Source organism: Eurytemora carolleeae, unplaced genomic scaffold (assembly GCF_000591075.1).
Source record: "Eurytemora carolleeae unplaced genomic scaffold, Eaff_2.0 scaffold755, whole genome shotgun sequence".
In the NCBI taxonomy this organism is placed as follows: domain Eukaryota; kingdom Metazoa; phylum Arthropoda; class Copepoda; order Calanoida; family Temoridae; genus Eurytemora; species Eurytemora carolleeae.
Window position 1 is genome coordinate 55,725 of NW_019396643.1, and position 15,201 is coordinate 70,925.

At 33.3% G+C, this 15,201-nt stretch overlaps 1 protein-coding gene across 1 annotated transcript; it reads right to left on the minus strand.

The window, feature by feature from the left end:
- Nucleotides 1–1,666: 1,666 nt before the first annotated feature.
- Nucleotides 1,667–14,843, minus strand: LOC111706774 (uncharacterized). The gene is made up of 14 exons (XM_023479712.1): nucleotides 14,511–14,843; nucleotides 13,699–14,288; nucleotides 13,347–13,569; nucleotides 12,589–12,762; nucleotides 9,641–9,708; nucleotides 8,901–9,172; nucleotides 7,996–8,367; nucleotides 7,375–7,599; nucleotides 5,672–5,754; nucleotides 5,009–5,120; nucleotides 3,847–3,974; nucleotides 3,463–3,572; nucleotides 2,574–2,630; nucleotides 1,667–2,502 (listed from the first exon to the last, which is right to left on the minus strand). Exons 1-14 carry the CDS (start codon nucleotides 14,601–14,603, stop codon nucleotides 1,722–1,724), a joined length of 3,288 nt encoding a protein of 1,095 aa, XP_023335480.1. The 5' UTR covers nucleotides 14,604–14,843; the 3' UTR covers nucleotides 1,667–1,721.
- Between the last annotated feature and the right edge of the window lie 358 nt (nucleotides 14,844–15,201).

Below are 15,201 nucleotides of genomic sequence, written 5' to 3' on the forward strand. Positions count from 1 at the left end.
ATTATTATTATTATTATTATTATTATTATTATTATTATTATTATTAATAACATTATTATTATTATTATGTATTATTTATACTATTATATATATCACTATCTAACTTTCTTTCTTAGACACATTTTTCTGTAGATGTAGATAATTTAATCAGCTATAGTATCCAATTTCTCTTCTCTCTACTCTCGATCACCTTATTTCTTTTCTACATTTTCAACTTTTCCACCTGTTTTTATGCAGATTAATTAATCAGAGCTGAAAACATTAGAATGGGATATCCCTAATCCCGATCTGTTTATAAATCTGGAGATTAATAACAAGAGGAGAACAAGCAATATTTAATCTGGAGATTAAGAAAAAGAGGAGATCAAGCATTGACCATTCTAAAGTTTTCAACTCAGGATAATGTAAAATATAATTCAGTTTCTTCCAAAGGAATTGAGTCTTTGCCACAAGCTTAAATCTTCTAATTCCTGTATTTTTTTTATCTGATATTGTAAACCTTTGACATTTCAAACTGTATTATATAATCTAACAGAATTCATAGTATGAAAAATCAAAGGTTTACGACATTGAGCTGCAAAGACATAGGAAGTAGAATTTGTGGCAAAGACTCAATTCCTTTTTGCAGGCAGTTTTAAAGATTTTACTTTAAATTTCACCCAATAAATTAAAATTTTATCTCTTAAAGATTGAAGTTGGAATATTACGAAAAAAGTAAACATGCGGAATAAGTAATTGTTGCACATAAATCTGCTGCCAACTTTATCCAGCGTAATGTCGTCTTTCCTACCCTTCCCCTTGTTTCGGATCAGACTAAAACCAGAGATTATATTCCGGCATCCCTCCGTCCTTGAAAAAACATATTATAAAGTAACACGTTTTAACTATAGTGAATACTTAAATCCTACAATTCGTGAATAATTCTGCAACCCATAGTAATTCTACTTAAAAAACCGGGGTTTTTATTTCTGAAGTAACAACTAAATCTTTAAAATTGACCCGATCACTTTCTTCTGAGATAAAATCACTCATTGATACCCCACAAACACCCAACTAGTGAGTTACCCAATTAAACATTAAACAATCATATACTGATTTTTCATTATTACAAAAACTGTATTTTGTAAGTTTGAAATATACAGGGTGTCCCACAAAACATGACAATAGCAAGACGACTTGAAAGTCGTCTTTGATATTTGAATTTATTTGTGACATTTAGTCTTCTATCTAATTTAACATGTATGATTCTTGAAACAATTATCACATAATTCTCCTAACCCTGGCATTTCCAAAAAGTGGTCTGCGTTTTTTGTGCTTTCATATACTGGAGATATAAAGAGTTTGGTTCAGATTTGAATTTTGTTAAATAAAAAGAAAAATTGTCGAAATCTGAACGAAATTGTTCATATCTCGGGCAATATTGAAAACACAAAAAAGGCAGACCACATTTTGGAAATGGCAGGACTAGGGATATTTTGTGATTATTATCTCTAGAAATTTACTTCTAAAATTAGGTTGACAAATAAACGCAGCAAATTATATCAAAAATCAAGACGACATTCAAGTCGTCTTGCATACTGTCTTGTTTCGTGGGACACCCTGTACGTATATATTTGCAACTTGTGTTTGCGGTTTAGGGGAGCCTTATAAGACCTTCCGTCCGTGATTTGTGTTAACAGTAATGTAATTCAAGAAATCAAAATAATACATGATTCTGTAGTTCAATTGTGCAACGCAGAAATATCAAAATCATCAATAGAGTTTTCAATTGAGATTTCTGTGTCAGATGAACCAATCTGAGAGGAGAGAAGAATCTCTAGGTTTGCTAGGTTCAGCTCTTCTCCAGGGTTAGAACAGGTTAAAGAGTTCAGGGTTACCATATTGGTGAGTTCTGAACCAGGATCCGGGTTCGAATTTATACTGGAATTCTGGGAAGTTAAATCTGGGCTAACATCCATGTCTCTTGATTCTACTAGCGGCAAATTTAATCCAGGGTTGGATAAAAGAAGAAGGTTATTCTCTGGATTCTGGTTAAATAGAGCCAGGACTGTTTTGTTTGATTTATCACGGTCTACCTGGCATACTGCAGGAGAAACCTGGTTCTGTTCAATTAGGGAAAGATCCTGAAGCTCTATGATAGGCTGAGTATGCTGTGGAACAACAGCTGATTTTCTTCTAGATCGTTCTAGAATATTCTGCAGTCTATGCCCAAGCTGTCTTTTCCCTTGTGCACGTCTAAAATTTAGAAGATTTTGTTTTATTTCCGGTGGAATGTATGGTGAATATATATTATGTGAAGAAGCTGGACTTGACGGTTGCCGGTATACTTTTCGGTCTTGTATAACCGGTTGGGGTTGGTGTTCTTGTGGATTAGAATTAAATATTACTGGAGATGGTTGAAAATTGCGGATTAAATCAGGTTTAGGAGAGATGGGTTCGTCAGGTTTCGGCTCCAGGTTTGCCCGACCAGTGCATTTGTGAGTTCTCTGTGTAACCTTGTACCTGGAGAGCATGAAACCGGTAAAATTGAGCTAAAAAAGCAACTATTCATACATTTTTGAAATTTTTCCTACCTGAATTTTTTACCACATTGGTCGCAAATGTATGGCATTACTCCGGTGTGTATCCTCCTACAAGGAAAGATAGAACATTCGTAAATAAAGTGTTCATAAAAATAATTGTAAAAAATAATATGTTAATTTAAAATTTATGGCACAAACTATGAATTTCTAAACCCTATATTTTTGCAACCCAATGTTGTATGCCTTATATATCTTAAACTATTAATTCTGTTCTATCAAATAATCCAAGTTTGAAATTTCAAAGGTTTACACATTAAGGTTGCAAAGATATAGGGATTAGAAAATTTGAGTTTTGTGCAAAGACTCGATTCTTTTGTTTTGAATAGGAGAAATATTGTTTTTTAAGGTTTGTAATCCCCTTTCCATCGTAAGTACAGGGTTATTCATCAAAGGCGAGTCTTAATTCTTTTATTCATGATTCATTTTCAACTGTGAACTCATTTATTGTCTCTGCCCAACTGCTTATACAACAATTCTAAATCCAAAATTAACCTTGAATCTTAGTATTTAAATTTAATTAAAGAACTGTAAGCGTAATTTAAAGTGACCCTCCATGCAAAGATGGCAATACCCGATACACAACAGTACCCTTAAAAGCTTTGTCGGATCAAGTATGAATTAGATATCAATGTTTATAATTTTGAAAACAGATTATTTTCCATAGTGGTTTCTCTACAGTGACTTTCTACTGCAGGATTTACGGATTATCAGAACGTAACCCTTTTAAATCTAGAAATACGACAATATCTTCCACATTATTGATCAGGATTTAAAGGTTCCGTTGTGAATCGGGCATTGCCATTTTTGCATGAAGGGTCACATGAAATTACGCTGACAGTCCCTTTAAGTTTATTAAAGGGACTTGAACGTGGTTCTATTCCTGTGGACTAGATAGGAAACCCTCTGTCTAAAGCTTTTCCCACATGTTTCACAAACAAACGGTCTCTCTCCGCTGTGAATTCTCTCATGGTTCTGTAAAGTTGACAACTCCTGAAATAGGAGATTTTCTCTAACTTTTCTAATCTAATCCTGTGTAGTGGCACATTATAGCAGGTTTCAAACTACAGAATTGGAATTCTACAAGATTTAAAGTTCTTTTTGTGAAAATTTTACAATAGGTTTTAATTATCGAATAAAAATCAGAAAATGATGATAATACACTTACGTATTATTATGTTTTAAAAAAATAATTACTGCAACGGAGGGCTGAATATTGAAAAAAAATCTATTGGTATTGACTTTAGTGATTTTTTATAAACATTACCTTAAATGCCCTGCCACATGTGTTACAGGAATAGGGTTTCTCGTCTGTGTGGTAAAGCATATGTTTGTGGTAGGACTGTTGAAAGGAAAACGTTTTTCCACAGAGGTCACAGGTGTATGGTGTCTCACCTAGTTCAAATATACTTTTTACAATGTAGATTTAAAATGCACCTGACTAAAATTCTCTTTTAAAAAAATTTGGGAGATTATTTTTTGTCTATTCATTATTCTATTATTTGAAATCTAATTGATACTTGATCAGACCAAACTTTTATTGGGTACCGTTGTGAATCGGGAATTATCATGCTTTTAATGGAGGGTCACTTGAAATTACGCTTCTTTTTTGACAAAAAAATAAAAACCAATGAATCCTCAACCCCATCAATAAGGTTTTTTTTGGCTACTATAATTATCATTTGTAAAATCAAAGAACATTGAATTAGCAGGAAAATGCAAAATGTGTAATTGTATACTGTACTCTCGGAGAGGAATATAAATGTTTGTGATTCCTATAATTCTATTACAATATTTACTTTTAATTTTAGTATATGCCTGTAAAAAAATAGAGAGTAGGGATGGATTTGTTTGAAAACGATATAACATTTACCTTTGTCCTTTACCAAAGAAAAAGTGGATAAGTTTATGATTTAAAAAGCAAAATACTCATGAAAGATATTTCGGATGACCTTCTAAGGTTGTAAACAACTAAAATTTATCAAAACGAGTTAAATTAAAGTTATAACATTTAAAGGGACTGTAGGTTGAGTAATTTCAAGTATCCTTTATATTGCCTGAGTTCCATGACCGATTCACAACGGTATCCATTCAACCTTTGTCTGATCCACGACGGTGGGGAAATCAGTATTTTTTTCTTTAAGAACTTTGTGCAAATCGTTTAAAGGGTACCGGGAAACACTAGTTTACACTAGTTTAAAAATTAACGCAGTTTTCAAAAATGAAAAATTCCAGAACTCCAGAACAATAAATAATAAAGTTTTTAAATTATAAAACAGCTTGCGTACAAATAGCTGTTCTGCGTACAGAACAAAGATAGCATCGTCATCCTTTATCAAATATTTAGATGGTACTATGTGGTGCTTCGGACAATACACTATCTACTGTTCTTTATTTTCATGAAATAATATTCAACCCATGCAATATACCTGTATGAAGTCTTCTGTGCTTTTTTAGAAAATATTTTGTTGTAAATTTTTTCCCACAGACAGTACATTCCCACTGTTTAGTTTCATGGTGAGACTTGACATGGTGTTCAAACTAAACATGGATAAGTGATAAACATTGTAATTTAGTATTAGTCCAAAGGATTTGAGTTTTGCCACAAACTCACATTTTCTAATCCTTATATCTTATGGTGTAAACCTTAGATATTTCAGACTTTGACTAATGGATCCAAGAAAATTCATAGTTTGAAATATCATAAGTCTACGACATCGGGTTCCAAAAATCCGGGGTTAGAAAATCTGAATTTGTGGCAAAAACTCAGTTCCTTAACATCTTAATAACATTAGTCCAAATAAATGTAAGTTCAAACGAAGATTAGTCTAAATATTTAAAATACCACCAATTCTTAAAAAATTATAAAAAACTGCATGAAAAATTGTCAATGTAAAATTGAAAACTCAAAGAATTGACAAAACAAAGGAAGAAAATGAACGAGCAAGGATCATTTAATTTAAGTGTTCTTATTAAACTGAAACACATTCCTTTAAAGACAAAAAATGTTTCAAATTTATCGTTTTGCAGTTGGCAAATCTCCAGCTTTACAACAAAATTTAAATTCAGAAAATAGGAAAAATGTTGAAAACCTGATTTTTATCGTTAAATGTTTTGGTGCACATATTACACGTTTTAGCGTCCCAATACTTTCCCTCAAACCCCTCGCCACATCCTGAACAATTATTCCTCTAAAAGATAAATAAATTCATATTTTATACTAATAATTACATACTATAACGATATTTGTATGTATTTATTTTTGAATTCTGCATTATGTATAATAGAGAAAAAGGTTGAATTTTGGTTCTTATTCTGTAGTAAATAACTCGTAATTATTAATTGATTAATGAAACGTAAACGTAGATACTAGGACAATTTCATAGATAGGACAATTTCATAGATAGAATAATTTCCATAGAGAATAGAATATATAGAGAGGAATTTAATGGAAAAAAGTGTAAAACGGCCATTTTGTAGTACTGTTTCCATACTGCAGGTGTACTTCACATATTTATGCTATATAACCTGTTGTGCCCTGGAATATCATTTTATAGAAAATCTAAAATTATTGTTAAAAGAAAACCAAATTATGAAATAGGCTGGTTTCATAATTGACTGCAATGATCATTTCACATAGACTCTATGCCTTCCACTTTACAAACGATGATTTTTCGTTGTAACTATAAATCAAATGATGTTTTTATTCACCTAATCTATTTTAATGTACTCTACTGCATATAATTTGTGAACATTTACATGATTTGTACACTTTGAACTCCCTTTCAGGCTGAAAGGGACTGAAAAAATTCATACCGAGAGATTCTTTTAATTCCTCATTATATATTCTATTCTCTATGATAATTTCATAGATAGAATAATTTCATAGATAGAATAATTTCATAGAAAGGACAATTTCATAGATAGGACATTTAAAGAAAAAGAAATTTATAGATAGGACATTTCATAGATAGGACTCTCCTTCTATAGACATGACATTTCATAGCCAGAGCAGATTTTTAAAAGACAGGGAAGAATTTTCATAGATAGGTAATTTTGAAACATAGAAAAGCATTTTTTCAGAATCAATTTAAGGTTTTTGATAGTTAAAAATTTGTCAATAATTTAGAAAATGTGATCAGTTTGACTATCTATGCCCTATCTATGAAATGTCTGTCTATGAAATGTCTTCTATGAAATGCCCTATTTATGAAATTTCCTGTTTATGAAATGTACTGTCTATGAAATGTCTTCTATGAAATGTCCTATTTATGAAATGTCCAATCTATGAAATGTCCTGTCAATGAAATTTTCTTCTATGAAATGCCATATCTATGAAATACCCTATCTATAATATGCCTGTCTATAAAATGTCTGTCTATGAAATGCCCTATCTATGAATGAAATGCCCTATCTATGAAATTCCCTATCTATGAAATGTTCTATCTATGAAATGTCTGTCTATGAAATGCCTGTCTATGAAATGTCTGTCTATGAAATGCCTGTCTATGATATGCCTGTCTCTGAAATGTCTTTCTATGAAATGACCCAGCACCAAAAATGTATCTTTTAAAGCTATTGTGTAACCCGTCAAAAGTCCATCATAGAACTATGAAAGACTGGAATGCAAAACTATATTTATAAAATTCCAAAACGTTAGAAGTTAGCAAGGGTAGATGAAATAAAAAAGTGATGTCAGTTTGGTCTTGAAAGCCCTTGAAAAAGTCCAATTTCTGATTCATTTTGTAACTGTTTCTACGAAATTATGCCTAAGGAAAGTTAAGAATGATTTTACCTTCATACAGTTCTAAATCCGTCACAATTTCGCCTTTTTCTAAACCATCAGATTTTGCAGACTGTTCAAATTTTGCCTGCGTTACAAGATCTCCATGTTTATCTCCAGTAGCAACTTCAACTACAGCAAACATGTCTGGAGAATCATTCTTTGTTTTCTGTTCAAGATTGTTTTCAGGAATGGAATCTTCGGACTTGAAACTGTTCGTGTTATCCTCGACCCGACCTTGAAACAATTTTTAATTTTTCTTCTTATCATTTGTCTTGGTCTTGTCTATTTCGGATAGTTTTTTACAACCTGTATAGTGAAAGCAATTGGTTGGCAATCATGACTGCTCAACAAACGTTTAGCTTTTTAAGAAATTTTATCTTTAAACCAAAAAAATATGGAACGATTGCCGTCGTTGCCCTTTTTCTTTTTATTGAAAAATGTGTTTAGGATTTAGTAACTGACATGTAAATAAAATTAAATGTTAAAGGCCTAACTTAGCATAATTTAAAAAAAATAAGTTACAAACTGCTTGTTGCTATTGCCTATGTAGTTATTTAATTTAAAGGATATATTATGAATATATAACAAACTTTATTTATTTTTAATTTGCTATATTTTTAACATAAATACCTTCAGTCCTGGTTTTGAGTTCCGAGTTGTACATCACATTTTCTATCAACAAAGCGTCGGGTACATTATCCATCGGGTAAGATCCAGATAAAGAAATACCTTTTGGATCCATCCTCCCTGATTCGGATATAGAAAGATTATTTGGATCCATCCTTTCTGATCCGGGTGGAGATACACCCGTCACAGTGGATCCGGGGAAGGATGCGAAAGAATGACCCGTCCCGGAAGGTCCAGCAAAAGATGCATGGTAAGAATCCGTCCCAGCAGATCCGGAGAAGATAATTGAACCGTGCATGTGAGTGTCTTCTGGTATCCTGGTTGGGTTAAGGTCCGAGCTCTGTAGAGAAATTTCTCCAACTTGTCTGCAACTTCCTTGTAACAGATAAACAGTGCAGATAGGCACTGATTACTCTTATCAACTTTCATATTCTAATCCTTGTATCTGTTTCTAACTATGAATTACCTTATATCACATAATCAAAGTTTAAAATATCGAGGGTTTACGCCATGATATTGCAAAGAATACTTGGAAATTTAGATGTTAGGTACTTTCCCAAGAGGTAACTTCCCAAAGGTATTTTCCAGGTGGCAACTTTCCAAATATGCAATTTCCCAAGCGGCAACTTCCCAAGTCTGTTCTAGCCGCATCGCTCGGCCCCTAGCCTATTATAGTCGCAGCACTTGGCCCCTAGCCCCATCTAGCCACAGCGCTCGGCCACAATTGCAGCCTGTGGCGCCTTAGAAGGCATATCCTAACCTTTGGGAAGCTGCCTCTTCGGAAATATCACATTTGGGAAGTCTTTCACTGGAAAAGTAAGAAAATAATAACACAAGATTTTTAAATTAACCAAATTGTATATTATTATTGTGCTATATATGTCATATGTGTGTGTGTCTAGACATACCTTGAGCTCTATGGATATTCTCGTCCTGGGACTGTGTTCCGTGAGCTCCCTGACCACCTCCATGAGCATCTTGACCACCTCTCTGAGTTTCTTGACCTTCCTGGCCACCTCTCTGAGCTTCATGACCTCTCTGAGTTACCTGAGCTACCTGAGCTCCCTGAGCTCCCTGAACTCCTTGACCTCCTTGAGTTCCCTGACCTCCCTGAGCATCTTGAGCTCCATGAGCTATGACACTTTGATGGAGAACTCGTTGATGAACAAGTAAACTTCCTCTGCACAAATTCATCCACTCAATTTAGTCAAATCAGTAAGAATTCCATTTTAAGAACAATAATCCCCCAGTAAATTAAGATTTAGATTTTTCGTCTTTCTTATTGTTCAGTCCTAATCCCAGCGAGTTTAAACTTTTTTTTGTCGGGAACTTCGTTTTGAATGATAATACAACTGTGTGAGTTTAAAGATGGTTAAAGTATAATAGACCAAAACTCGATAGAATTCAAAAGAAGAAACTGACTCCATCTCACCCGGGTTAGTCCAGGGTGTGCAGTAGGGTTTCTAATCGTAATTCCGTTGCGCGGAATTGCGCGGAACTTACAGGGCCTGCAATTGCGCGAAAGTAAAGTCCATTTGCATTGGAAATCCTAGTGTGCATGCAGTGATTCTATTTTCGTTATGGTTTCCTTTTTTGAAATTGGTTGACAGAAAGTTTTATAAGAAGTGTTTAAAGAATGAGTGGATTCCTGAGTTTGAAAGATTTGTAGCAAAACCTGCAGAAATATCTAGAATCATTGTGAACTTCAGACATGTGCTGCACAATACAAACCACATCATTTAAAAGTATGAGAGGGGGCCCCCCCAACTTAAAAAAGTTATGATTTGATTTAATATGGGAAATTAGAAGAAACTACAATTATTCAAGCACTATATCTCGACCAGGCAAAATTATCTTTTTTTTAATAAATGACTTTCTAAATATCATACAGCTTTATACGTATCTCTGAGCCTTTAAGAGACTGTCAATGTAATTTTAGGTGACCCTCCATGCAAAGATGGTATTGCCAATTTACAACAGTACCCTTAAAACTTTAATCTTTAGTCTTTTGAAGGAAAGCCACAAACCAAAATAAACAGGTTTCAAAAACAAAAACAAGTTCTAATTCATTCTTTATATGACGAAGTTACAACTTAATTTAAAGTTCATAAACCAAAACTTCCTTTCTAGTTAATAAACCTAAACTTCAATTCAAGTTTATTTACCTAAACTTCCTTTCAAGTTCATAAACCTAAACTTCAATTCTAGTTTAAAAACCTAAACTTCCTTTCAAGTTTATGAACCTAAACTTCAATTCAAGTTTATAAACCTAAACTTCAACTAAACTCCAGGATATATCTGGATAATGAACTCCAGGATATATCAGGATACTGAACTCCAGGATATATCTGGATAATGAACTCCAGGATATATCAGGATACTGAACTTCAGGATATATCTGGATACTGAACTTCAGGATATATCTGGATACTGAACTCCAGGATATATTTGGATACTGAACTCCGGGATATATCTAGATACTGAACTCCAGGATATATCTGGATAATGAACTCCAGTATATATCAGGATACTGAACCCAAGGAAATATCTAGATACTGAAATCCAGGATATATCTGGATACTGAACTCCAGGATATATCTAGATACTGAACTCCAGGCCATGTCTGCATACGGAACTCCAGGATATATCAGGATATATCTGGATACTGAACTCCAGGTTTTCTCGTCGATGCAACCTTTGAAAAAATTGATCAACATAATAATATTTGCAGTAAAGTACAATTTAGTAGTAGGATTTATTTCAAATGCTGTGTCCACTAACTAAGGAACTGAAAATGTAATCTCAAGTGACGCCCAATTGAAAGAGTGGCATTTCATATTAACTACGGTACCCTTCTGATCCTGTATGAATATCACAGTTTTCATTTATGAAAAGCTGAGAACTTTAGAATAGTGGATATCGAGATTAATGCTTGATCCTCTCTTTTTCTTAATATCGAGACTAACCTAATCTTGTCCTTGTATCCTGAAAAGTGTATAAAATTCAATCAATCAGAGTTGCATATAAGTAACCGTTAAATTAAAAATTTTACGTGCCATTTAAGATTAATATACAGAAACGGGAGTGCTCTCTGATTTTAAAATACCGGTTTTTCATTTTTCTCTACTATTTCCAAGTAAGAACGGTTTAAGAAGAAAATCAAGAGTGTGTGTATTGAAAACTCAGATTAAGTAATTGGGATTAAGGATATCTCATTCTAAAGTTTTCAGCTCTGATTATTTTAATTCGTTGTTTCTGTACAAAAGTGATTCATTTATTCCCTTAGAAATAAATAGATCAAACAATTTTCAATTTATAAAAACTACGTTATAAATACTTAAACCCACCACAAGTACTCAAACACACAACAAACACATCAAACACTCAAACACTCAACAATGGTAAACATTGAACTAAAATTCTATTGTGTAGAAGACTGTGAGATAATAATACCCGGGAATCCTTGTTATTCTCCTAAACTACGGTTTTATTATTTTATACTTCCTTCATTTCCTTTATAGTAGACTCCCTGCCCCAGATATAGGCTCTTGGCTCTCCATTCTGTTTTACTTTACAAGACTATGTATCATATGAATGCTTGGATGCACAAAAGAAAATGTTTGGATATTTAGGCTTGATTACAGGAGTAGTAGGTTCTATTTATTTTTTTATATATATATGGACAAATACAAAGATTAAAGAGGATATTTTACGCAGATTAATAACATATTATGCCGCGTTGAATTGCAAGACAGAGAGAGAGCATGCGTGTACTCCTTTGGGCTTTTGCCTCAGAGTTATTGTGAACGAAAACCCTCTAAATTTTGAAAAGACGACATCTAGTGTTCTATCTGTATTGTTTTTAATCTATGGTGTTTTAGAACAATTATCCTAGCACGCCAAATTTCCATCTTGGACAAATTCAATAAATTAACCTATTGTGTTAATAGCACTAATCTACAACGCTGTAGCCTCTTTATCCACTGTGAAAACTTTTGAATAAGTGCTTGATCCTTTAATTAGTGTTATACCACGAGGTAAAGGAATTAATCTAATCCATCGGACGATAAAGATACCGATATACTGCTTGGTCCAAATTTTATCAATACTGAAGTTCTAACCCCATACATTAGGACAAAAATAATTTTGGCGACCTTTATCTAAATAAAAAAATGAGGAAAATTTAAATTGAATTGGCTTGCCGTCCTTCCCTCGCATTATTTCTCTATTTTATTTTTTTCTTCTTTCTTCCTCCTCTCGTTATCTATCTTCAGAAGAAAGCTAATTTAAAATTAGTCTTTTTATCAGAATTTTCTGTTTACAAATAAACAATAGAATGAGATATTTATAGATTTTAAAATCATAACAAGCTCTATTAATAAAATACTTTGTGAAAACCATGTTATTTTGTATATTGTTAATTTGATACTTTTCTACGGTAATAAAAAAAATTGGTGTCAAATGGTTTTATGGTTGAAACACTTTTAAGATTGTTTCTTTTCACAAACTAACCACCGTCCACCCCTTTTAATCCCNGAAAAAATGGTTATGATTGAATAAAAAGTGATAAAAGTTTTAATAGTTCTGGTTTAATTCCTTCTCAAAACACTCGAAGTTGATAAACTGTTTCGAGCAGGTTGTGCAGGTAGATTCGAGTCCTCTACTACTACTCGAGGTAGGAACAGGTTTCGAAGAGTGGAGAAATATTCGATGAAGGTTTAAAAATCGTTGGTTATCAAACGTCCAACCACAATCCATACATTCAACATTCTGCTCCAAACATTGGATTGTTTATTCAAATTTTGTTGATTTAAATTTAAATTCTTGCGAAATTCTTGTGATTTACGTTGACAACTTTATGAGAACAATAATTACCTATGTTTTTAAGCTTTCTGTCCTAATTGTTCAAAATTTTATGAAAACATCGAGCTTTTTGTTTGAGGATTTAAGTTTACATACCAAAAAACGTGATTTAAATCATTTTTAAAAGACATAAATGTGCTCCCAGTAAACATTTTACTTTAAGAATGAGTTGTTTAAGCTTTTGTTCTTGGATCCTTCCATTTGGTGTAAAGCTCTGTCACATATTAGAAAAAATATACAAGGTTACTCACACAGAACAGTACTGTAGAGACGACTGTACTGAATTTATTTTTTCTTACATTAATGGTTTTTGCAACTGTAAACTTGGTTCTTTAATTCGCTAAATCAGTTGGTGTTTTATTTTGTAAACAAGATTTAGTTTTCAGATCATTATATATCTTGAGTTTCAAGTCGTCATTAAAGTCTTATCTTTTATGGGTAACCCTGTAATCAATATAATAAATTTAATTTTGAAAACTAATATAATGTTCCTGTTTATCTTCAGAGCTCTGTCTACAAATCCTATTCTTCATTTTACTCCGATCCGTCATTTTTAATTGTTGTCTAGGTTTAAATACACCTGGAGAACTAGATTGAACCACAGGAGAACCATGGTTCGAGTTCTCATATAAATCCGGTTTACTGGGTAACTCTGTCAAACCTTGAGAACGGTTGGGAGACAGTGGTATTTCATTCTCGTTCATTGAGCAAGCACTGAAATTTTGAAAAATTTTCAAAACATTTATGAGATTATTTTTTTTTCAATTTTAAAACTGTTTCGTTCAACGCTATTCTAGTTTTAACAAAACTATTTTAATTCATAAATCAATTGTAAACCGTTACCTGTCTAAAGACTTGAGGAAGTTTAAACTGTCTGGATTGATGTTGGGAAGGGGTTCAGGGGAGGAGACTGAACCTGGATAGGAGGACAGGTTGGATTCCAATCCAGGGTTGGAACCTGAGTCAGAAAACGACGAGTATGTTGGAAGATTGGATGCTGGATGTGAGGTTTGGTCGGAGGAGGAGCAAGAGTAGACAGAAAGACAAGATTCTAAAGTTTTTGATAAATTGTTTTTTGAAGAATTGATATAGTTCAATTCTAAAGATTCCAAATTATCCAAATCCATATTGTTAATGTTGTATTGATTGATACTTGAATAACTATTTAGTAAATCTCTCATTCCCAGGTCTCTCTCACGTTCCATTTCTTGCTCCAGGTTCTGCTCTTGATCTTGGTCCAATTCAAGGTTCTGCTCATGATCTTGATCTTTGTCTAAATCCTGCTCACAGACCATCTCTGTAGAATCATTTTCTGGAGTCTGTTCACTTAAATGTAGATTGTCTGTGACATTAGAATGGAGAGAGAGATGGTTGAGTAGTTGGTGTAAACCTTCTCCTCTCCAGGTGCAGGTGGAATCAGGGCAAACCTGAACCTAAACGCAACTAGATCAATGCTAAATGTTTTTTCAATGCACAACCATTTTTTAATTTCGATATTTATTTCAGAACAACTAGATAAAACTGAAATCAATAGTAATATATGATAATAATCACAATTAAAATATTTATAAAAGAATAATTAAACTAAAATTTGAATAAAGCATAATAGGGTCCAGGTTGTTAAGCAATGGGAAAGCTCTGTTCTCTAAACCCACCTGTTTTAGTAAGGAGAGAAGGGAATTAAACAGAGTTTCAATCTGCGTGAAACCTAAACCGACACAAAGTGGACAGGGAATTGGACCCCTCATTCTGTAACCTATTTTCACAGTATTATTTATCTATACTTGGCTCACTTGTCACTAATCTGGTTTGGACAATATTCACTCATAGATATTCTCCGGGTTTAGTCTGATTGAGTCACAATATAAAGGATTGTGTGGTGTATTTAGGACCTGGAGAAGGTTAACCTGAAAACTGTTTACATCTCGTCTTAACAGGACACACTTCTCTTCCTTTCTCTAAGGAGGAGATATGCTTTCTATCCTCTGCAGAACATACAGCCTGACCGTCAGCCTTACTCACACTAACACACACGAACACAAACACACAACAAACACTCAAACACATAACAAGCATTCAAACACACAACAAATACTTAAACCCACCACAAGTACTCAAACACACAACAAACACATCAAACACTCAAACACTCAACAAGCATTCAAACACACAACAACACTCAAACACACAACCAACACTCAAACACACAACCAAAACTCAAAAACACAACAAACACTCAAAAACACAACAAACACTCAAATACACAACAAGCACTCAAACACACAACAAGCACTCAAACACACAACAAGCACTCAAACACACAACAAGCACTCAAACACACAACAA

Excerpts from the sequence above, each read along its gene's own strand:
- LOC111706774 (XM_023479712.1), bottom strand. The coding sequence starts at position 14,603 with ATGAGGGGTCCAATTCCCTGTCCACTTTGTGTCGGTTTAGGTTTCACG. Across the intron at positions 13,570-13,698 it reads TTCCTCAAGTCTTTAGACAG|TGCTTGCTCAATGAACGAGA; the intron begins GTAACGGTTTAC and ends TCAAAATTTCAG. Across the intron at positions 2,503-2,573 it reads CAATGTGGTAAAAAATTCAG|GTACAAGGTTACACAGAGAA; the intron begins GTAGGAAAAATT and ends CATGCTCTCCAG.